General features: G+C 39.6%; 1 protein-coding gene across 3 annotated transcripts in view; it reads right to left on the bottom strand.

Annotated features, from left to right (window-relative positions):
- Nucleotides 1–23228, bottom strand: part of EIF2AK3 (eukaryotic translation initiation factor 2 alpha kinase 3) — a 105230-nt gene that overhangs the window by 45515 nt on the left and 36487 nt on the right. For all 3 annotated transcript variants that reach the window (XM_070405843.1, XM_070405845.1, XM_070405844.1), the window contains exons 3-7: nt 8876–9070; nt 6563–6693; nt 4151–4382; nt 2740–2902; nt 659–799 (exon numbers count right to left, since the gene is read on the bottom strand). In XM_070405843.1, coding sequence (XP_070261944.1) covers nt 659–799; nt 2740–2902; nt 4151–4382; nt 6563–6693; nt 8876–9070 — 862 coding nt within the window. The remainder of the gene's footprint in view (nt 1–658; nt 800–2739; nt 2903–4150; nt 4383–6562; nt 6694–8875; nt 9071–23228) is intronic.

The raw sequence follows: 23228 nt of genomic DNA, 5'->3' as shown, positions 1-23228 counted from the left end.
ATTAACATTGTGTTCTAGCGAAGGAACTGCTGTTTCAATGAAATCCTGTTCTAAATGCTAATTAAAATTCATTGCCCAGCCAGCATGGCTCAGTGGTTGAGCATTGACCTATGAACCAGGAGGTCACAGTTCAATTCCCATCAGGACACATGCCAGGTTGCAGGCTCAATCCCCAATAGGGGGGTGTAGGAGGCAGCTTATCAATAATTCTCTCTTATCACTGATGTTTTTCTCTCTCTCTCTCTCTACCTCTAGGAAATCAATAAAAATATACATGAAAAAATAATAAAATAAAATAAAAAAATAATTAACATCTGCCCAGCCGGAGTGGCTCAGTTGGTTGAGTGTCATACTGTACAATGAAAGGTTGCCAATTCGATTCCTGGTCAGGGTACATACCTGGGTTTCAGGTTTGATCCCCAGTTGGGGTGCATAGGGAAGGCAACTGATCAATGTTTCCCTCTCCCACCACCCCCTTCCTCTCTGTAAACATGTGCTCAGGTGAGGATATAAAAAATGCATTAACATCTGAAATATCTTTCTAGTTTATCAGAAAATAATGTTGTCATCTCTGTGACAGTCAAAATTAGGGCAAAGACATCATGATCAGCCCTGTGAACATGTTAATAAACTTTTAAAAAGTTTACAATTCACTTACGTATTAAGGGTTTCCATTTGATTGTTGGCAAAGGAATAATTTCATTTTTATTATTAACAGATTCCAAGGCCTTGGGATTTGTAGGAAACTTTTCTGAAATTCTGACAGATGACTGCAGATACAGCTGGCCTCTGTACATTCCTGAATCAACAAGAATATTGTCAATTATGTTTGGAATCAAACACCAATAATTCTTTTTCAAAAAGGCTCATTTTGATTTAATAATATTAGGTTAATTTCAGTTATCGTTCATGTATTATACAACTTTTCTCAGAGAAGAATCATGCTTGATACACTCAAAGGACCCAAAGGCTATTCAATAAAAATATGGCAGGAAAGTTACACGTAAGGTCCATACAATGTTTCTCACTGAATAACAACTTTCAGTCATTACTGGAAAACTCACTCAGTAGGAAAATTCAAAGAGGTCTATGTACTCTTATGAGATTTTAGATGAAGTAACATTCTCCTTAAGGAAACCTAAACACCTATAATTCCAGAGACATTGCTAACAATTCAGTTAAATATTATCATAAAACATGTATGACATGTTAATCTTTCAAATTCTTGCATTTCATTGAGAATGAGTGGTGGATAACACACTGACAGAGCTTAAAGAAATTTGTATCTGACCACCAACACTAGTTCAAAAATTAGATTCAGGGTTTTTCAAAAGTTATTATACTAAAGGCCTTCAATTGCCCAGAAGCACTACAAAATTTTATTTTTATTTTTCAGATAAGTTGTATAAATGCAAAGAAAAAAATACCCCTAGCTGGTTTGGCTCAGTGGATAGAGCGTCGGCCTGCAGACTGAAGGGTCAGGTTCAATTCCAGTCAAGGGCACATGCCTGGGTTGCAGGCTCAATCCCCAGTGGGATATATGCAGGAGGCAGCCGATCAATGATTCTCTCTCATTACTGATGTTTCTATCTCTCTCTCCCTCTCCTTTCCTCTCTGAAATCAATAAAAATATATATTTTTAAAAATTCATCCATGTCTTTTAAAAAAAAATCAATAAATATAATCTTTAAGGGAGGAACAAATTGCAACTACAAATACAAATGTAGAAAGTTTTAGACTTTAAGAACATATCAGTAATTTGAAATCATGCCATATATATATTTGAGGCCCAGTGCATGAAATTCATGCACTTGGGGGGATCCCTCAGCCTGGCCTGCACCCTCTCGCAGTCCGGGAGCCCTCGGGGGATGTCCGACTGCTGATGGCTTAGGCCCACTCCCTGCAGTCAGACATCCTTAGCACTGCCACAGAGGCAGGAGAGGCTCCCTTCACCAGCGCTGTGCTCGCCAGCTGTGAGCCTGGCTTCTGTCTGAGCAGGGCTCCCACTATGGGAGCACACTGACCACCAGGGGGCAGCTCCTGAGTTGAGCGTCAGCCCCCTAGTGGTCAGTGCTTGTCATAGCGACCAGTCATTCTGCCGTCTGGTCGATTTGCATATTAGCCTTTTATTATATAGAATATATATATATATATATATATATATATATACACACACACATATATACACACACACACACATACACACACACACACACATATATATATATATATATACACACACACACACACACACACACACACACACATATGTATATGCAACATTTCTAAGCCTTCCTATATAGGTCTCAGAGAGAAAAAAAAGCTATAGCAATTAAAAGTTTCAGAACTGGTTAAGTCAGTGGTTCTCAACCTTCCTAATGCGCGACCCTTTAATACAGTTCCTCATGTTGTGGTGACCCCCAACCATAAAATTATTTTCGTTGCTACTTCATAACTGTAATTTTGCTACTGTTATGAATCGTAATGTAAATATCTGACATGCAGGATGCATTTAGGCGACCCCTGTGAAAGGGTCGTTCGACCCCCAAAGGGGTCGCGATCCACAGGTTGAGAACCGCTGGGTTAAGTGAAACAAAATAGCATGAATGAAAACCAAAGTATAAATCTCAGGGCAACCTAAGGCAGAGACTGTACTTAGGAATTAAAATTACTATCAGCACAGTGTAGGAATCAAATCTAGATATCAATTTGTATTATCACTAGATGAGAGACACTCACCCAAGTAAACACTGTTTTCTGTGGCTCCTCGGGCAGCTCCTACAATGTCTTCTTCATCTTCTAAAACACCATCATTAGATGCATAACTTGTATCATCAAAAAGACTGATGGGAATGACTTTGCCATCCTTCACCAACCAGGCAGACGCAATGGGAGTACAAAACTAAACAAAAGTGAAAAAAAAGTTTAAAATAATTTGAAGCATTCTTTATGTATTCCAACTTCTAAAATACTATTTACAATCACAAATTTGTTTTATATTTCTTATTTTTCTAGATTTATTGAGGCATAAATGACAAAAATGTACATATAGAGCAAAATGTGATATTTTGATATATGTATACACTGTGAAATGATTAGCACAACTAAGCTAATTAACACACCTATCACCTCACACAGTTATTTTGTATGTGTGGTAATAATTTCACAATGTGTATGTATATCAAATCAGCACAATGTACAAACCAAATAGATAGTTTTTACTTGTCAATTATACTCAATAAAGCTAGAAAGTTTTTTCTTAAAAAATCTATACTCTTGCAAATTTCAAGTATACAATACAGAATTACCGACTACACTCATCACCATGCTATACATTACATCTCCAGAATTCAGTCATCCTACTTAACTGAAACTCTGTACCCTTGACCAACATCTCCCCATTTCTCCTTCCCCTAGGCCACGGCAATCACAATCTACTCTCTGCTTCTATAATTTCAACTTTTTTAGATTCCACATATAGGTGAAATGATGCAGTATTTAACTTTCTGTGTCTGGTTCATTTCACTTGGCATAATGCCCTCCAGATTCATTAACACATTAAGTTCCCCGTCAGTCACCGGTGACTGACACTATACTTTCCATCTGGAAGACAAAACAGGCTGGGCACTTAACGTGTTAATGTTGTAAATGACAGGATTCCCTTTATTAAGGCTGGATAATATTCCACTGTAAAATACACACCACATTTCCTTTACCCATCCATCCAATAATGGACACTTAGACTGATTCTATATCTGGGCTACTGTGAATATGCTATAGTGAACATGAGAGGGCAAATAATTTCCTTGGGATGTTGCTTTCACTTCCTTTGGTAATATACCCAGAAGTGGGATTGCTGGATCATATGGCAGGTCTATTTTTGAGGAAGTTACATACTGTTTTCCACAGTGGCTGCACCAATTTACATTCTCACCAACAGTGCACATAGATACACTGTTATACACCATTCACCAATAACTCTCTTTTGTCTTTTTCATAATAGCCATTCTAACAGGTATAAAACCACAAATTTCTTAATGCATAGAGAACAAGATAAAATCCAAATTGGCATCGTTTCCCACTACCCAATATGTTTGGTCAAACTGAAAAAGGAAGAAACAGTTCATAAATTCTCAGTGGTTTTAGTTACCTGATATTCCCATTCTAGATGTCCTCCCTTCTTGCTAAAGGCCATAACCTTCCAATCCGCAACAGAGACTTTTATCACTGTGTCCACTATGGCAGCTTCCTGTTCTTCCACATCAGAGATAATTTCAGACTCTTTGTTCTGACTGGGTTTTACAGTGCTCTCAATAAATCCGGCTCTAGTTTCCATGTCTGGAATATACCGAAGTTCAAAGTGGCCAACACTGAAATTCCACCTTAAATTTACAAATGCATGTTTTAGAAATTTACACTTGAAAAGAGGGAGCCAAATAAATAACTTTTCTACAGGGAAATAGCAAACATTAAGATTTGGTGATGAGAAAAGGAACTCAACACAATCTTCAGGAAAGAAGGGCTGCTAATATATGCCACAAGAGGGCATAACTTTGTCAGGGTTTGGAAAGTTGTGAGCTGACATCAGCTATGGGACAGATTTTCTCTCAAAAATTAACAAATGTTCACAATTCCAAATCAGGATGATTTTCTTAAAACACATCAAAGTCATCTTAAAATGGGATAGCAGCATGCAGTCGGACTTACTTCTTAATTCAAGTCTGGGCACATTTCATTCAAGTGTAGAGAAATTAGTATCTCCCAATAAGCCAATGTAAAAGGCAAGACGAATACATCAATTTTAAATTTATGTGAAAACATGTCCTGAAAGGCAATGTGACCAAGTATACCTGAAGGTCACACACCTTACCTCCAATCTCTATTGACTGAGAGCTGGCAAGTCACTTAACCCTTTCCTGAGTTTCAATGTCCTTATCCATAAAGTGATAATAATAATATTCCCTCTATATTTAATTTACAGAAAAATCACTTAACTATTAACAGTATAATATCTTGTCACTTACATATAAAATGGCCTTAAAATTACATCTACTAAAAATATATATACTTAAGGAACATAGATCTTAGACCCCCAGGCTCTTCCTTTATAGTGACTCAAAATTCTAATTAATTTGAACATCTGTTCCTATGGTAGCTGAGCACTTCGAGGCAAGCACTCGAGCACTTAAAAAATAATAAAAATAAAGCAAAATCCTATCAAGAATACAAAAGGTTAGGTTGCCAGCAGATATAAAACGTTACTCACAGTCCAGTGAATGTAAGAAAATAAAATGTTTAAAAATGCTTTCTTAAATGAGTTAGAGAAAACAACTTTCAGGAAAGGAAAATGAATTGTACTGCATCATATATAAATCTGAAAGTCTGGATTAGCCCTAGTTGGTTTGGCTCAGTGGATATAGTGTTGGCCTGCAGATCAAAGGGTCCCGGGTTCGATTCCTATCAAGGGCATGTACCTTGGTTACAGGCTCCTCCCTGACCCGGGCCCTGGTCAGGGATAGTGCAGGAGGTAACCAATTGATGTCTCACATCAATGTTTCTCTCTTTCTTTCCCTGTCTCTTGCATGCGCCCTATAAATCAATGGGAAAATATCCTCAGGTGAAGATTAACAAAACAAGAAAAAAAAAAGAAACGAAAATCTGGCTCACTTTCCAAAGATAAAAATTGGATCAAAAATTATTATTACTACAAAGGCAATTTAACATTTAAATATTAGGTTTTTAGGCCTAGCTGGTTTGGCTCAGTGGATAGGGGTCAGCCTGTGGACTGAAGAGTCCCAGATTCAATTCCAGTCAAGGGCACATGCCCAGGTTGTGGGCTCAATCCCCAGTGGAGGGTGTGCAGGAGGCAGCCAATCAATGATTCTCTCTCATCATTGATGTTTCTATCTCTCCCTTCCTCTCTGAAATCAATAAAAAAAATTAAAAAATAAATATTAGGTTTTTAAAAATCACACATGTATGTAATTTAAGAACAGCACAACTTATCCAACCATCTTATTTTTAATCACATATTTAAAAGTAAAAATTATATAAGGAATTCATTATTTGAAAAAAAACTTTTTTTGACCAAATAAATTATATCTTCATACTTCAAGAAGAAAATAGACTAAAATATTATTTTAAAATCGGGGTAATCAGAAAAACTATGAAACTACTACATAACAGAGAGAACTCAGAGTAAAAATGGTCAGGGCTGAAATAAAGCACATTAACTTTCTCTTGAGACTTTTGCATTGAAAAAATGTTGATCAGTAAGCTTGCTCTGAAAATTATCATTAACCTAAAACTAAACTCATATATCATCATCGTATGAGACTCCTTCTAGTTACCATATCCTGAAACATATGGAGAGAAGCCCAGTACAGAATTTGTTAATAATCATGAGGCCATTTTTAATTTAGGGCTTACATTTTTCTTAAAAGAATAGTATGCTTCTAAGGAACCAAAAGAGTTCAAAAAAATCTTCAAAGAAAAATCTGAATAGTTTTAGTCTTGGTGTGGTTCTAAATAACACTAGCAGCTACATGATCTGAATACACACTTCTCATTGCCACTGCGAGGCCCGACAGCTCTAACAGTTTTCTGGGTGCGCTGCAGAAGCAGGATGTCTTCTTGTTCCATTTCATCATTATCCCATCGGCGACAACCCAATGCTGAACAGATGTACCTCACCTGAAAAAACATATAAAATTAGTTTAGCCCTAGCTGGTTTGGCTCAGTGGATACAGCGTCGGCCTGTGGACTGGAGTGTCTCGGGTTTGAATCTAGTAAAGGGCAAATGCCCAGGTTGCGGGTTCAATTCCCAGTGAGGGCATGCAGGAAGCAGCCGATCAATGATTCTCTCTCATCATTGATGTTTCTATCTCTCTCTCCCTCTCCCTTTCTCTCTGAAATCAATAAAAATATTTTTTTAATCTTTTTTTTTATTGCTTAAAGTATTACAAAGAATATTACATATGTCTCCTTTTTTTCCCCGCCTTTGACAATCCCCTGGCCTCCCCTACCCCCAGTGTCTTATGTCCATTGGTTATGCTTATATGCATGCACACAAGTCCTTCGGTTGATCTCTTAACCCCTCCCTCCTGCCCCCCAACCCTCCCCGGCCTTCCCGCTGCAGTTTGACAATCTGTTTGAGGCAGCTCTGCCTAATATAAATATTTTTTTAAATTAGTTTTAAAAAATACAAGTTACAGGAGGCCAGAGCCATTAAAAGAATCTCTATTTTATATTTTTTTAAAAAGAAAAGTATAGAAGAAGCACCCAAATATTAAGAAGCATCGTAGATAACCAACTCCTAAAATTAGTTATTTAGAATCATAAAAGCAGCAATGAATATTCCAGGGAATGATTTTAAGGACTTAGATAATTTTAGTCTTACTTGGAGCATTCCATGGAATATACAAAAAGAAATGGGTAGAATAAATAAATAAAGAAAGAAAGAAATGGGTAACCAGTTTTGATATCTTAACAACATCAATACAATTTCAGATGAATTAAAAATATCAACCTCAGAGTTTCCATATTACAGAAGTAATTGGTTTTTAAAAATTTGAACCTCTTCTAATAGCTATAGTATTTCAAAGTACTTCCTTCAAATCTTCATTAAAAGAAAAAGGAAAAGTCTTAGTATGAACCAAACTAAAATCCTAACAGAAAAAAGCATACCTACCAGAATACCAGAATTTTGTGGAACCAGACCTGAGGATCTGGTTCATGGCAGTGTTTACAGGGAACACTGAAATATACAGAGGACTCAAGGCCTTATCAATGAATGCACTACAGTATCAGGAGGTGAAGTAGAAAGCATCTGCAGAAGTACTACGGACCTAACACTTAACACAGGGAATCGCTCAAGTATGAAAAACTCAAGGGTCAAAAGATAATTTTTCTATTTTTCCTTGTTTTAGTCTTAAGTCTATATATAAGACAGTCACATACCAAGGTGTTAGGGATTAAAAAAAGATTTTACCTTTCTAAAAAAGATGTTTTTAATTGGTCATTCCTAATAATGGATTTTAATTGCAAGACGCAATTTTATTTTTTTAATATACATATATATTTTATTTCAGATAGGAAGGGAGAGGAACAGAGAGGTAGAAACATCAATGATGAGAGAGCATCACTGATCGGCTGCCTCCTGCATGCCCCCTACTGGGGATCCAGCCCGCAACCAGGCATGTGCCCTTGATGGGAATCGAACCTGGGACACTTCAGTCTGCAGGCTGATGCTCTATTACTGAGTCAAACCAGCTAGGGCGCAAGATGCAATTTTAGAAGCAGATTATGATCACATCCTAAGAGCTAATAACGGACAAAGTCTAGGGCTTATCAGCATGACTGTCACCAGACAGATCAAGTCAAATCTGACCTTGAAAGTTTCTGACCCTTTTAAAGTCTCAGTTTTCTCAACTTTAACATAAGTACAACTTTCTTCTTGGATCCTCTTATTATAGGATCAAACTAGATAAAGAAATAAGTGGTACATTATTCTTATTATGATTATTAATCTTTGGAGGGTTCTTCATCCATCCAACTGGAAACAAAAATATGTAACCCTTAGGAATACTGTGAGGATTTCAAAATAATGTGCAGTAAGTGCACCACCACAGAGAAGAACCTGTTGTCTTGCTTCTGCTGTCCTGGGTCTGCTGTTCATTCTGTTATCTTGGATAAAGCTAGTTTCTCTTAATAATATTTCCCCGTTCCACTTTATATATAGTTCTTTTATTACACCAAATGATATCCTTGGGGAAAATTTTAATAAACCTCAAACAGTAATAGTATAGTTTAAGAAACTACTTCTATTATAATTTATTCTGATTTCTCCCCAAGTAAATTCAGTATTTTCACTCACCTTTCCAGTACATGCACTGAGCCCATAGGTAGTGAGAGACTTCCCTCCAACCAAAACAACATCATCTCCAAATTTGTAAGAAGATTCAAGAAGTGATTCAACTGTAAAAGGAACTGTTTCCATGCTCTCACGGTCTCGGTCCCACTGGAAGAGGTCTCCATCCAGGGAAGGAATGATCATCTTATTCCCGAAAACCTAAAATAAAAGTTACGTTTGAAAAAGACCTTCACTGTAAGAGGAGTAACTACGAGCTGGAGGGACTCTAGCTTCCTTCTCAAGCAGCACAGCTCACCAACTAACAGAAGCAGCTAAAAAGAACTGCCACCTCTCCAGGGACCTCCATGCAGTTCTCCAGTATGCTTTTTCTCCAACTGTTTGCCAGGAGTGTCCTTATGATATGTGAGTTACCCAAGAGAGTTCTGTGATCAAGTGAGTTCAAGAAGAGGTTACTACAGGGGTTCTTATAGTGATTAACATGCTAATGTAGATTTTCTAGCGAGGGGACAGCATATGCAGTACTTTCCAGGCCTATTTTATCCAGGCCAATTGCAGTCATAGGCTCAGATCCAAGAACACAAGTTGATTCACGCAGTAGCCCATCCTTTCTTGTACTTACTTTCTCAAGTGAGCTGTGTGCTAGAAGCCTGGTAACTTACTGATTTTATGTTCTCAGTTGTCCTTCCTCTTTAACAATGTTTACTGAGGGCCTACTATGTGCCAGATACTATTCTGTTGCTTATGACAGATGAGACCAATGAGCGAAATAAATAATAATAAAATAAAAACAAACTCTGCCATTCTGGAGCTCAAACTCTAGTGTCGGCAGACAAAGTAATGAATAATTATAAGGTAATTTAGGTGATAAATACCAGAAGGCAAAAATAGAATAAGATAAAGGGGACTGGAAAATGTGCATGTAGGAGAGGGAAGAGCCAGTCAGTGAGGAGTTAAGGGTAGACCCTGCTGAGAATGCAATATTTGAGCAAAACCTAAACCTGAAAGTTAACCATGCTTATTTCTGGGGCACACCCTTTACTAAGAAGGACTTAAGGTGCAAGTGCCCATCATAAGGAGAGCGAACTGTATTTAACTTATTGCTGTACTACAAACTGAGACACCATTACATCCTAAAAAAGTGCTTATTGTACTTCTAAGAAATATTTACCAGGTATGCTTATGTTATTACATTTGTTTATAAAGTGGCTGTAAAAATAATGCACTCAAATCTAGTGCCCAGATTTTGTTATCTAATTCTAATCCCCACCAAAGGAACCAAGGCTTCTCACACAAGTGGTTGATACCAGGACTGGCAGGGTAGATAAAAGATCAGCCTTTAACATCGGATTATTCTAGGAAGAACAAATGTAATTTAACTAAAAAAAAAAAAAAAAAAAAAAAAAAGGATGGGAGCATGCCACCAACAACATTTGGAAGAGTTTAAGTACCAAAATAATTAACTACTAAATTATTAATCATTAGGGAAAAAGGAATTCACAAGTCCATACTGATAATAAATACATAAAATAAATAATATATGGGGGAAAGGGAAGACTCTTATTGCAATAAAATGCCAAGTTTCTACTGGTAAATATGAAAGGAGGGCTGCAGTTGGAAAAATTAGCATTTTGTATCATCATAGTAAAGACTGAATCAGGTCAAAAATCAGCAATGGAGTTAAATCTAGGTGAAAATTTTGATGAGAAGCAGGATACTTGAATGGTCTTAAAGTATTCCCCACACACTGCTTATTATTTACAAGAATTTCATAAACAGTAATTATATTGGGAAGAGTTCAGACAATACCTTGACTAGTGACCAAAATTAATAACATCCCTGAATGACAGACTGATGCCCTAAGGCAGTGGTCGGCAAACTGCAGTTCGCGATCCACATGCAGCTCTTTGGCTCCTTGAGTGTGGCTCTTCCACGAAATACTGACTTCTGCACATGGGCCACGAAGTTTCAATCGTACTGTATGTGCGCGCCTGCACGTGGTATTTTGTGGAAGAACCACACTCAAGGGGCCAAAGAGTCGCATGTGGCTCGCGAGCCACAGTTTGCCAACCACTGCTCTAAGGGGGGGACACATCACCTATGCAGAATCCTCACCAAGTATACACAAGCTGCATCTGAGCACAAGAAACACCAGACAAGCACAGAAGGAGGAAATTTCAATACTATATAATAAAAGCCTAATATGCTAAGTGTCCGGTCATCCAGTTGGCCATTCAACCAAAGCATAATATGCTAATGATTTGCTAAGGCCACTCAACTGCTTGCACTGACCACCGGGGGCAGATGCTCTGACTGGTAGGTTAGCTTGCTGCTGGGGTCCGGGCGATTGGGACTGAACGATACAGGCCAGACACACCCTGGAGCCCTCTCACAATCCCTCCCTGCCTGGCCAACCTCCTGCATCCCTCCCGGCCCTGATTGTGCACTGGTGGGGTCCCTCGGCCTGGCCTGCACCCTCTCACAATCTGGGACCCCTTGGGGGATGTCAGAGAGCCGGTTTCGGCCCAGCGGTGGAACGATCAGTCTCTATGATGCGCACTGACTACCAGGGGGCAGACGCTCAATGCAGGAGGAATGCTGCTCAGCTAGAAGCCAGGGGAGCACCCACAGGGGGAGCGCCACTCAGCTAGAAGCTGGGCTCACATCTGGCAAGTGCAGCGGTGGTGACGGGAGCCTCTCCCACCTCCATAGCACTCCTATGGGGAGCAGGCCTAAGTCGTCAGTTGGACATCCTCCAAGGGCTCCCAGACTGCGTGAGGGCACAGGCCGTGCTGAGGGACCACCCCCCCCGAGTGCACAAATTTTGTGCACTGGGCCTCTAGTTCTTAAATAAAAGGGCAGAGAGACTGTATTCTTCAAAAATGTCAACATCATAAAAGACAAAGTCTGGATGACAAGATGTACCGAGATGGAAGATGCTACAAAAGACATTATTAGGTCAACTGATTAATATGAATATGAATGGTAGATTAAAATATCAATATAAATTTATGAAGTTGATAACTGTACTGTGATTATGTAAGAGAATGTCTCTATTAGGAAGTATTTAATGGTAAAGGACCATGATGGAGATCTAATATATTTTTAAATGTTTCAAGAAAAAAGTGTGTATGAGGGGTGAGGGAAAGGGAAAGAGAGAAAGAGGCACGCAGATGATAAAGCAAGCAGGAGGTTTCAGTACGTAAATCTGGGTATATAAGGGTTGGGGAGAGACCATTTTTATTTGAGCAATTTTTGTAGTTTGAAATTATTTCCAAATAAAAGGTTAACAACAAAGACACTCAGAAGCCTTGCAGGAGCTCTGTTAATTAAAGCCAGAAGGCTATGCCATTGAATCAAAGTTCATCATAACACTGGCTAAAGATCTACAGTTATTACTTATTTACCTATTTATATTTACTTTTTCATATTTCTTGATAACAAGATAACAGATTTTATTTTCAAAATATTGCAACTTTTCTTTTTGTCTTTTGTAGACTGTTCAACTTGCAGTTGCCACTAAGAACAGATATGGGGGAATGAAGGGATGGGCAGAGATTAACCAAAGAATTTCTATGCATACTAGAGGCCCGGTGCACGAATTTGTGCATGGGTGGAGTCCAGCCGGCTTGCCCCAATTGGGCAGATCAAGCTGAGCTGGCCAGGGGGAAGGGCTTCACGTGGTTGGCTGGCTGGCCCTGCCCTCTGGTCAAACTCCGGGTCAAGGGAACAATTTGCATATTTGTCTTTTATTATATAGGAGGATATGCATAACCTATGAACACAGACAATAGTGCAGTGAAGGCCTGTGAGGAAGAGGGGTTGAGGGGGTCAATGTGAGGGGGGAAAAAAGGAACATCTGTAATACTTTCAACAATAAAGAAAAATTTCTTTAAAAAAAATACAGATATAGATCAAAGTATACATACTCTATTGTGGACAAAAAGGGGCCACGTGCTAACCTGACAAGCTCAGGGCCTGTCTGGCAGCCTTGCAAACTCAGAGACCTAAAGTAACCACGAAGTATGGTCTGAAGTTAACTAAAAAAGTTTATGGTGGGTAGTCATGTCCTTGGCTGGTATCTTCCCTGACAAAGGTCAATCTTTACCTTAACTGAACCTGTCTATTGTCATTTTGCATCTACGATAAATTATTGTTGGAATATCAAAGTAATTTTTCTTTTTCTGGACCTCTCAAAGCACAGATACGCCTCTGCAGAGACTGCAAATCCCCTCATTCTTATTGAGTTAATTGTTGACTGTTAACTATCCTGTGCCCACCTAAGTAAAAGATGTACTGTCTATCATTTTGCTTTTTATCCAATCCCAGAGGTTTCCCCACTTTGCCTTCTCCCACATCCCTAACCAACCACCAATGAATTTCAAGTAACCCACTTACATCTCCTCTTTTGTTTTTAATGTATAAAGTAAGTGAAAAACTGCACTTCTCCAGAGCATAAACTCAATGTGTTGAGATTCTGCTTCATAGCATTTGTCAACAATTTGGCTCAAATAAACTCACAAAACTTCTTCACACGTTTGAATGTTTCTTACGTTAACACTATGATAACAATCTGTAGTATTTAGCAAATATGACCTCCCATTTTGAGTTACATATGTTAGAAAATCAAGTATTTATTGTTCTCTACCTTCCATATTATGTTAGGTATTCTATATTGTATTTACCAGAATAGTAAATTCAAATTATGATAAAGTTAAAAGAATAGGCATTTCAGGTTGTCCAGCCCTGTGGACAGTAGTACTAGTCGAGTACAAACAGGAAAAGTAGATGTGTATCTCTAAAAAAAAAGAGGAGTGAATAGGTCTATAGTACAAGGGTAACATTTGTTTGGACTTATTTCCTTTTCCATTAACTTCTTTTCCCCTAAAGCAGTAGCAGGTCCTTAGGGAACACAATGGCTCCTAATTCCAAAATAAAACAAAACTATCTTCTTCTATTTATACTAGAGGCCCGGTGCACAAAAATTTGTGCACTCAGGGCGAGGGGTCCCTCAGCCCGGCCTGTGCCCTCTCGCAGTCTGGGACCCCTCGGGGGATGACCACCTGCTGGCTTAGGCCTGCTCCCCAGGGGATTGGGCCTAAGATGGCAATCAGACATCCCTCTGGCAGCTCGGCAGCCCTCGGGGATGCCCACTTGCCAGCAGGGAGCAGACCTAAGCTGCAGTCGGACATCCTTAGCACTGCTGAGGAGGCAGGAGAGGCTCCCACCACCACCGCTGTACTGGCAGCCATCAGCCTGGCTTGTGGCTGAGCAGAGCTCCCCCTGTGGAAGCGCACTGACCACCAGGGGGCAGCTCCTGCATTGAGCATCTGCCCCCTGGTGGTCAGTGTGTGTCATAGTGACCAGTCATTCCCAGTCTTTCTGCTGTTAGAGTCAGTTTACATATTACTCTTTTACTATATAGGATAGAGGCCTGGTGCATGGGTGGGGGCCGGCTGGTTTGCCCTGAAGGGTGTCCCAGATCAGGGTGGGGGTCCCACTTGGGTGCCTGGCCAGCCTGGATGATGGGCTGATGGCTGTCTGCAGTTGGTCACACCCCCTTCAGGGTGGGGGTCCCCACTGGGGTGCCGGGCCAGTCTGGGTGAGGGCCTGAGGGCCGTTTTCAGGCTGGAAGGTGACTGGAGCTCCAGCCTCTCCTTTTTTTCTTTTTTTTTAAATTCTGGGATTTATTTACCTTCTATAGCTGTCACTGGAGCTGAGAGCCGGCTCCAGCTCTGAGGCCCAGCTCCAGCTCTGAGGCCGTTGCTGGCTGAAAGCAGGTATCTGAGTTTGTTTAGCTTCTATAATTGAAACTCTGTTGCCATCACTGGCCGCTCTAAGCTCTGAGGTCCCGCTGGCTGAAAGCAGGTACCTGGAGCTTGTTTAGCTTCTATAATTGCAACATTGTTGCATCCTGAGCTCAGAGCTAAGCTGCGGCAGGCGGGGAACCTTGGCTTCCTCCATCGTCGGGGCAACCAAGCCTCATGTTCGCTTCAGTTGCTGGCTGCCAGCCGCCATCTTGGTTGGCAGTTAATTTGCATATCTCGCTGATTAGCCAATTGCAAGGGTAGCAAAGTTACGCTTAATTACCATGTTTCTCTATTATTAGATAGGATAAAAACCCTGGGTGTAACGTCACAACCGAGGCTCAATCAACCAGAAGGAAGTCAATCCTGCAGGGGTTGTCTTGGAAATGGCTGCACCCTCCCCGAGCTGTTTTCTGAGAGGGCGGTGAGGTTTCAGGCAGGAACCCGCCCTCAGAGCGTGGCCACATTGAGTCCTGGGTCACGTTGCCAATGGCTGCGCCCTCACCGAGCTGTTTCCGGTAAGGGCCAGGTTTGAGGCAGGAACCAGCCCTCGGAGCGTGGAGGCATATATCTTAATAAAGTTTTAATACATTATATTAGAGGTCATGGTGGTACTGTTTTACTCACAGGGTCTATAGGAATCGCTGCAAATTTACTTCTCGGTGGAAGCACCTTTCATTCCCAATATAAATTACTGATTCCACTAAATGAAACTTCAATTCCTAGACTCGATATAAACAGTGAAGTTGCTAAAACTATTAAAAAGGCCCAACTTCTCATCATTGATGAATGCACCATGGCATCCAGTCATGCTATAAACGCCATAAACAGATTACTAAGAGAAATTTGAATATTGTATTTGGTGGGAAAGTTCTCCTTCCTGGAGGGGATTTTCAACAATGTCTCAGTATTGTACCACATGCTATGTGATCGGCCATAGTACAAAGGAGTTTAAAGTACTGGAATGTTTGGGGATGTTTCAGAAAGTTGTCTCTTACAACAAATATGAGATCAGAGGATTCTGCTTATAGTGGATGGTTAGTTAAACTTGTAGATGGCAAACTTGATAGCAGTTTTCATTTAGGAATGGATATTATTGAAATCCCCTGTGAAATGATTTATAATGGATCTATTATTGAAGCTACCTTTGGAAATACTATATCTATAGATAATATTAAAAATATATCTAGAGAGAAACCAAGATGGCAGCATAGGTAAACACTAGAGATTGCTACATTGCACAAGCACTTCAAGAATACAACTAAAAGATGGAATAGACATCATCCAGAACCACAGGAAGGCTGGCTGAGCGGAAATTCTACAACTAGAAGGAAAGAGAAAAGCATACTGAGACTCAGAGGAGGTGCGGTGCGGAAGCAAAGTGCAGAGGTACGAGGCGCACGCGGAGAGGGCTGGTGGCTGAGGACACGGTTGTCTTTTCAATTGGGAGGGAACACAAGCTCCCGACTGCTCTGAGCTCCGGTTCCGGGTGAGTCTCTGGGGACCCAGACTCATACAGGAGAAACTGGACTGTCTGGCATCGGTTGGAACTCGAGGGCAGCTCTCAGAGGTGCTTGCAGCGATTACTGGGACACTGAGAAGCAGGACCTCTGAGTGCAGGACTGAGGAGCAGCCATAGCTGCTTGCTCCGCCCTGTTGATCCCCTGGGACCCCGAGCCACCCAAGCTGTGCACGGAAGCTTTTGCATATGAAAGGCCTGGCCCTTTGCAATCTGAAAATTACCTAACAAACTTGCAGCTGGCCCAAGGCCCCGGGGCAACTTGCATTGCTTCACAGCTGAGCTCCTGCTGGGTAGCCTCAGGCAGAGGCTAGATTAGCACCTCCTTAGAGATCCAAGTGCCAGTGTACCCAGTGGTCAGAGTGGGACCATCCAGATTGCAGCTCCTCGGATCCAGAAGGGACACACTCAGGGGGAAAACTCAGTGAGCACCAAAGCCCCACTGAAGCAAGTCTTGTCCCGGAGGGGTGTCTCCAGCACAGAAGTTCTACCACTGCAGACATAGCTGATTCTCACAGCCAATTGGCCTGGAGTCAATTCCTCCCAGTGATACCTACAACAATCAAGGTTTAACTTCCACAAGACTGTGCACAAAGCCCACAAAGGAATGCACCAAGAGTGTCCACCTCAGGTAACTGGGGAGGCTGAGCCACTGGGCCCTATAGGACACCTAGCACAGAAAGCCATTCTATCAACACAGGGAAGCACAAAAAATGAGGAGACAAAGAAACAGGTCACAAATGACAGAAATGGAGGAAAGCAAACTACTGGATATAGAGTTCAAAACCACATGTATAAGGTTTTTCAAGAATTTTCTAGAAACCGCCAATAAATTTAGTGAGACCCTCAATAAGTCTAGTGAGACTGCCGATAAACTTAATGAGACCCTCAAGAAATCTAGTGAGACCCTCGAGGTTGTGATAAAGGACCAACTAGAAATTAAGCATACACTGACTAAAATAAAGAATATTATACAGACTCCCAACAGCAGACTAGAGGATCCAAAGAATCAAGTCAAAGATTTGAAATACGAAGAAGCAAAAAAAACACCCAGCCAGAAAAACAAAAAGAAAAAAGAATCCAAAAATACAAAAATAGTGTAAGGAGCCTCTGGGACAACTTCAAGCATACCAACATCCGAATTATAGGGGTGCCAGAAGAAGAGAGAGAGCAAGATATTGAAAACCTATTTGAAGAAATAATGACAGAAAACTTCCCCTACCTGGTGAAAGAAATAGACTTACAAGTCCAGGAAGCACAGAGAACCCCAAATAAAAGGAATCCAAAGAAGACCACACCAAGACACATCATAATTAAAATACCAAGAGCAAAAGACAAACAGAGAACCTTAAAAGCAGCAAGAGAAAGACAGTCAGTTACCTACAAGGGAGTACCCATACGACTGTCAGCTGATTTCTCAACAGAAACTATGCAGGCCAGAAGGGAGTGGCAAGAAATATTCAAAGTGATGAATACCAAGAACCTACAACCAAGATTACTTTATCCAGCAAAGCTATCATTCAGAATTGAAGGTCAGATAAAGAGCTTCACAGATAAGACAAAGCTAAAGGAGTTCATCACCACCAAACCAGTATTATATGAAATGCTTAAAGGTATCCTTTAAGAAGAGGAAGAAGAAGAAAAAGGTAAAGATACAAATTATGAACAACAAATACACATCTATCAACAAGTAAATCTAAAAATCAAGTGAATAAATAATCTGATGAACAGAATAAACTGGTGATTATAATAGAATCAGGGGCATAGAAAGGGAGTGGACTGACTATACTTGGGAGGGAAAGGGGTGTGGGGGATACGGAAAGAGACTGAACAAAAATCGTACACCTATGGATGAGGACAGTGGGGGCGGGGGAGTAAGGGCAGAGGGTGGGGTGGGAACCAGGCGGAGGGGAGCTATGGGGGGAAAAAAGAGGAACAACTATAATAATCTGAACAATAAAGATTTAATTTAAAAAAATAAAAAATAAAAAAATATATATCTAAACATGCAATTCTTTGTCCAAAAAATGAGCACGTTCAAAAAGTAAATGAAATTTTGGATTTACTCGATGGAGATTTTCACACATATTTGAGTGATGATTCCATTGATTCCACAGATGATGCTGAAAAGGAAAATTTTCCCATCGAATTTCTTAATAGTATTATTCCTTTGGAAATGCTGTGTCATAAATTAAAACTTAAAGTGGGTGCAATCATCATGCTATTGAGAAATCTCAATAGTAAATGGGGTCTTCGTAATGGTACCAGATTTATTATCAAAAGATTATGACCTAACATTATCGAAGCTGAAGTATTAACAGCATCTGCAGAGGGAGAGGTTGTTCAGATTCCAAGAATTGATTTGTCCCCATCTGACACTGGCCTCCCATTTAAATTGATTTGATGACGGTTTCCCATGATGCCAGCATTTGTGATGACTATTAATAAATCACAAGGACAAACTCTAGCTAGTGGTTCTCAACCTGTGGGTCGCGACCCCTTTGGGGGTCGAATGACCCTTTCACAGGGGTCGTCTAAGACCATCCTGCATATCAGATACTTACATTATGATTCATAACAGTAGCAACATTACAGTTATGAAGTAGCAATGAAAATAATTTTATGGTTGGGGTCACAACATGAGGAACTATATTTAAAGGGCCAGAGGTTGAGAACCACAGAGTAGGCATATTCCTACCTGAACCCGTTTTTGCACATGGTCAGTTATATGTTGCTTTCTCTTGAGTTCAAAGAGCATGTGACGTTAAAGTTCTAAATACTTCATCACAAGGGAAATTAGTCAAGCACTCTGAAAGTGTTTTCACTCTTAATGTGGTGTACAGGGAGATATTAGAATAAGTTTCATCACTTTATCAGTCATTTTTGCATCACTGTTGTTTTTATATCATGTTTTTGTTGTTTTTATATCATGCCTCTGTTGTTATATCCTTTTGTTACTGTTTATTAATAAATTTATATATTATTTTCACTTACTAATTTCCTTTCATCTCTCACACTTCTATTATAGAGAAAGGGCAAATAGCAATATTAAAATATTTCCGCTAATTAATTCCCTTTTAATGTGCATGAATTTCATGCACCGGGCTACTAGTCAAGCTAATAATATGGACTAAAATTCATCATTGCTTTAAGAATGATCTATATACCTCCTAATATAAAAGAAAGCTTATCTACAATTAAAAATATGGTTTAAACAACCAAGATTTTAAAATATATATTTTTTTATTTCAGAGAGGAAGGGAGAGGGAGAAAGAGATAGAAACATCAATGATGAGAGAGAATTATTTATTGGCTGCCTCCTGCACACCCCACACTGAGGATTGAGCCCACAACCTGGGTATGTGCCCTAACTGGGAATCCAACCGTGACCTCCTGGTTCATAGGTTGACACTCAACCACAGAGCCACGCCAGCCAAGCAACAACCAAGATATTTTATATGATAAACCATATTGTGAAAAATTGGCTTATTTGAAAAGTTAAATCAATGAGAAAAGTAGAAAACCCAAACCAACAACAAAAAAGCATTATGATTCAATGCTGATTCATCATGTATTTCTGGGTTATGATTTTAAAAGTTCAGCCTTAAAGCAGTGCTCTTCACTAATTGGCCACTTATAAGTTATACACACGTATGCTAACCTTTGCATCAATCTGTGTGAATTTTGCAGGCTACATATGTGAAAGCAGATGGTGTTTTTCCTTGAGAGCCACAGGAAGCAGTACATGAATTCAGTTCAGGTGGAGAGATGACATCACCCCTCACAAGAGCATTACCTCACTCTCCCAGCATAGGAATGAGTCACCCAGATAGTCAGCTGCAAATCTCTTGGTGGAACAAAATGTAGGTTACCCTGATGCATTTTCACATTCCACAGACTGGTCCCTGTAAGCAGCTATTTGCTCTGATTTGCTGCTCTGCATCTCAAACTAATTGTGCAACTTGCTTCCCCCATCAATCATTTTATAAACATAAATTCTTGTTTTCTGTGTGTTTTTCCCATTTGTTTTTTCTGTTCATAATTTTAAAGTAAGAGGTTTGTCACATTGGCTAGCAAACTAGTACCAAAGGTCCGACAAGATCTTCATGCAATCACAAATCAATTTGGTAAAGAAACTGAATTTGTTTCTGAACAAGATCTACATGGCACAATGAATATCAGTGGCACATGTAACCAGAGACTGCTATTTGAAATCAGAATGTGAAAATAACTCTTATTTTCAAGTGGCAGAAGGAACTTCAACTGAGAAAATAGAGAAAGTACTAGTACTAAAATGAATATAACCAGCAATAAAAACAAAAATTCCTTTAACCATGCAACCCACCACCTCCCGCCCACATACCATCCACACATACATTTTTCAGGGTATATGCAATTTCATGTTAACTTACATAAAAAATTTTAAACATATAAAATACATATTTTATTTATTTTCCTTACCCAAGGACATATTTTCATTGATTTTTAGAGAGAGGGGAAGGGAGGAAGAAAGAGAGACTCAGAGAAACATAAATCAACTGCCTCTGGCAAGCACCAGGACTGGTACTGGGAATCAAACCCATGACCTTTTGGTGTATGGAACTACACTCCAACCAGCTGAGTCACACCAGATAGGGCATAATATATTAATACAAATAACAATATAATAAACCCCTATGTATCTATCACCCAGTTTCAACAATTATCAACATTTTGATAATTATTTCAATTATTCTCCACCTAGCCACTCCATATACTTGTTTACTAGATTATTTTATTTAAAGTTACAGACATCATGTTATTTCTCCTATACATACTTCATTGCTGAGAAATAACTATCATACCAACATTACATATAATAGAATTAACATTAATTTTTTCCTCTTAAGAGCACTTTCCACTCCCTTTTTTGTGCACTGATTTACTTGAGAAAAGATATTTAGTCCTCCTCTAGAATGTCCCACAGTCTAGATTTTGCATGTCATTTAACTGGTTCCTTTATCCCAGTATTTGTTGAAAAGTGAGATCCGCCCTGGAGCTTTGATCTGATGCAGGTTCAATTTTTTTGACAAGACTACTTCATACATGGTGCTGTAAACTTCCTACTATATTAGAGGTCAGCAAACTATAGCTCATGGACCAAAATCAACTGTGTGTTTTGGTAAATAGTTTCATTGGCACACAGTCACCCATTTATGTCTATGACTACTCTACACCTACAGAGATCATGTGGCCCACAAAGCCCAAGATGTCTACTATCTAGCCCTTTACAGAAAAGTTTGCCAACCCCTGTGTTAGGTCATATTTGTTACTGTTAATCAATGGATTCAGGGGAGTCAGTCTGCTCCCTGTTTTAAAGTGTCCCATCAACTTTTCACCATTTTAGTATCAATTGATGATTACTAGTTCAATAAAGGGGATAAAGTAATGATTTCTAATTCTATCATCCTTTCTACATTTATTAGCTAGAATTTTTCTATAAAGAACTTTTCCTCATTTCACTTTGGAAGCTGAATTTGCATTTTCTCAAGTAGTGACTCAAACATTAAACATTCTGAAATCCAAAAAGTTATATCCAGTGTATTCCCTAGCCAAGAAGGAGGGTAAAGGAATGCACTCTCCTGGTGGTTATAAAAGCCAAATCCCAAGTATAAGCCAAGAAGCAGTAAGAGTTAAAAGGTTTTGCAAATCGAGGTGGTGAGGTAACAGCAGGCATCCAACATATGAAATGGAGACATGTCCACAGCGAGATGATCACCCCACAGCCTCCTCCCTCCCACCCCACTCCTGGATCCCCTCCCTGACTCTGTCAGCCACTATGTAACCTTGGAATAAAACTAACACTTTACCGTTTTACAAAATTCTTCACATTAATTTACTGTACTTAATCCTCAAAATCAGTCTCCACAACTTTTTTAAAAGGTTATGTCTTTTGGTCCCCAAATTACTGATTAATGTTTCTGCCACTTTGGTGATATGTTGGCCTGCTGCTTTTCCCACACTCCTTTTCCTGCTCCCCCAACACCTCCACAGTCAAAACAGCCCTAGCTGGTTTGGCTCAGTGGATTGAGTGTCAACCTGAGGACTGAAGGGTCCACGGTCCGATTACGGTCACGTGCCCAGGTTTCAGGCTTGATCCCCAGTGGGAGGCCTGCAGGAGGTAGCCGATCAATGATTCTCTCTCATCATTGATATTTCTATCTCTCTCTCCTTTTCCTTCCTCTCTGAAATTTAAAAAAAAAGAAAACACACACACAAAAAAACCAGACAGGGTTTTTGATATTCTCTTTTACTGTGAAACTTTCAATGAGACAGATGAATGAATCAAAGGGTAGTTTCAGTGAGGCATTTGCATTATAAGCCAGTTATTTCTAATTGTGGAAGTATTTGTATTTATAAGTATGTATAAAGTATTCACACACCAACATGCTATCTATGTGATGTATTTGAGAAATTATTCTTGATAAAGTACATTAAGAATTATAATTATTAGTACAGGAAACACAAATACATTGGTAAGTATTGAGATATTTCAAAAAAATATATATTAGAAAGAAAATAAGAAATAAGTCCAAAGATCAATAAGTCCAATGAATCTCACTGCCAGAAGTTAACCCTTTGCACTCCGAACCATTCTGGACATTGGCTACCAGCTACTCGACGCTACTTTGCGGCGGAAACGTGCATTTACAGACCCTCGTATTACTTAGTATAATTTTGGAACCAAGTAATGTATTATAATGATATTGGACTTATATGAATTGGGTGACATCGAGGAATGTACATTTGCAAAAAAAACAGTATTTTATTGTTTATAATTTTGTACAGTATGATAAGTTTTGTAACACTCCCCAATATGCATTGCAGGCTGATTAGTGCATGTTTGACAGTAATAAGTGGTTTGATGCCTGCCACCAGGTGTTTTCCCGTTAAAACACACAATGCAGTCCCGTTTTCTTTGTCCCACATCGGGAATATGTAGTTTATTGTTTAATCCGACACAAAACCCGCTGACATTTCTTGTATATATCTT

The sequence above is a fragment of the Myotis yumanensis genome, unplaced genomic scaffold (assembly GCF_028538775.1).
Source record: "Myotis yumanensis isolate MYYU_CA2020_CCGP unplaced genomic scaffold, mMyoYum1.0.hap1 SCAF_2, whole genome shotgun sequence".
Classification (NCBI taxonomy): Eukaryota; Metazoa; Chordata; class Mammalia; order Chiroptera; family Vespertilionidae; genus Myotis; species Myotis yumanensis.
This window is presented reverse-complemented; position numbering and strand designations above follow the sequence as displayed.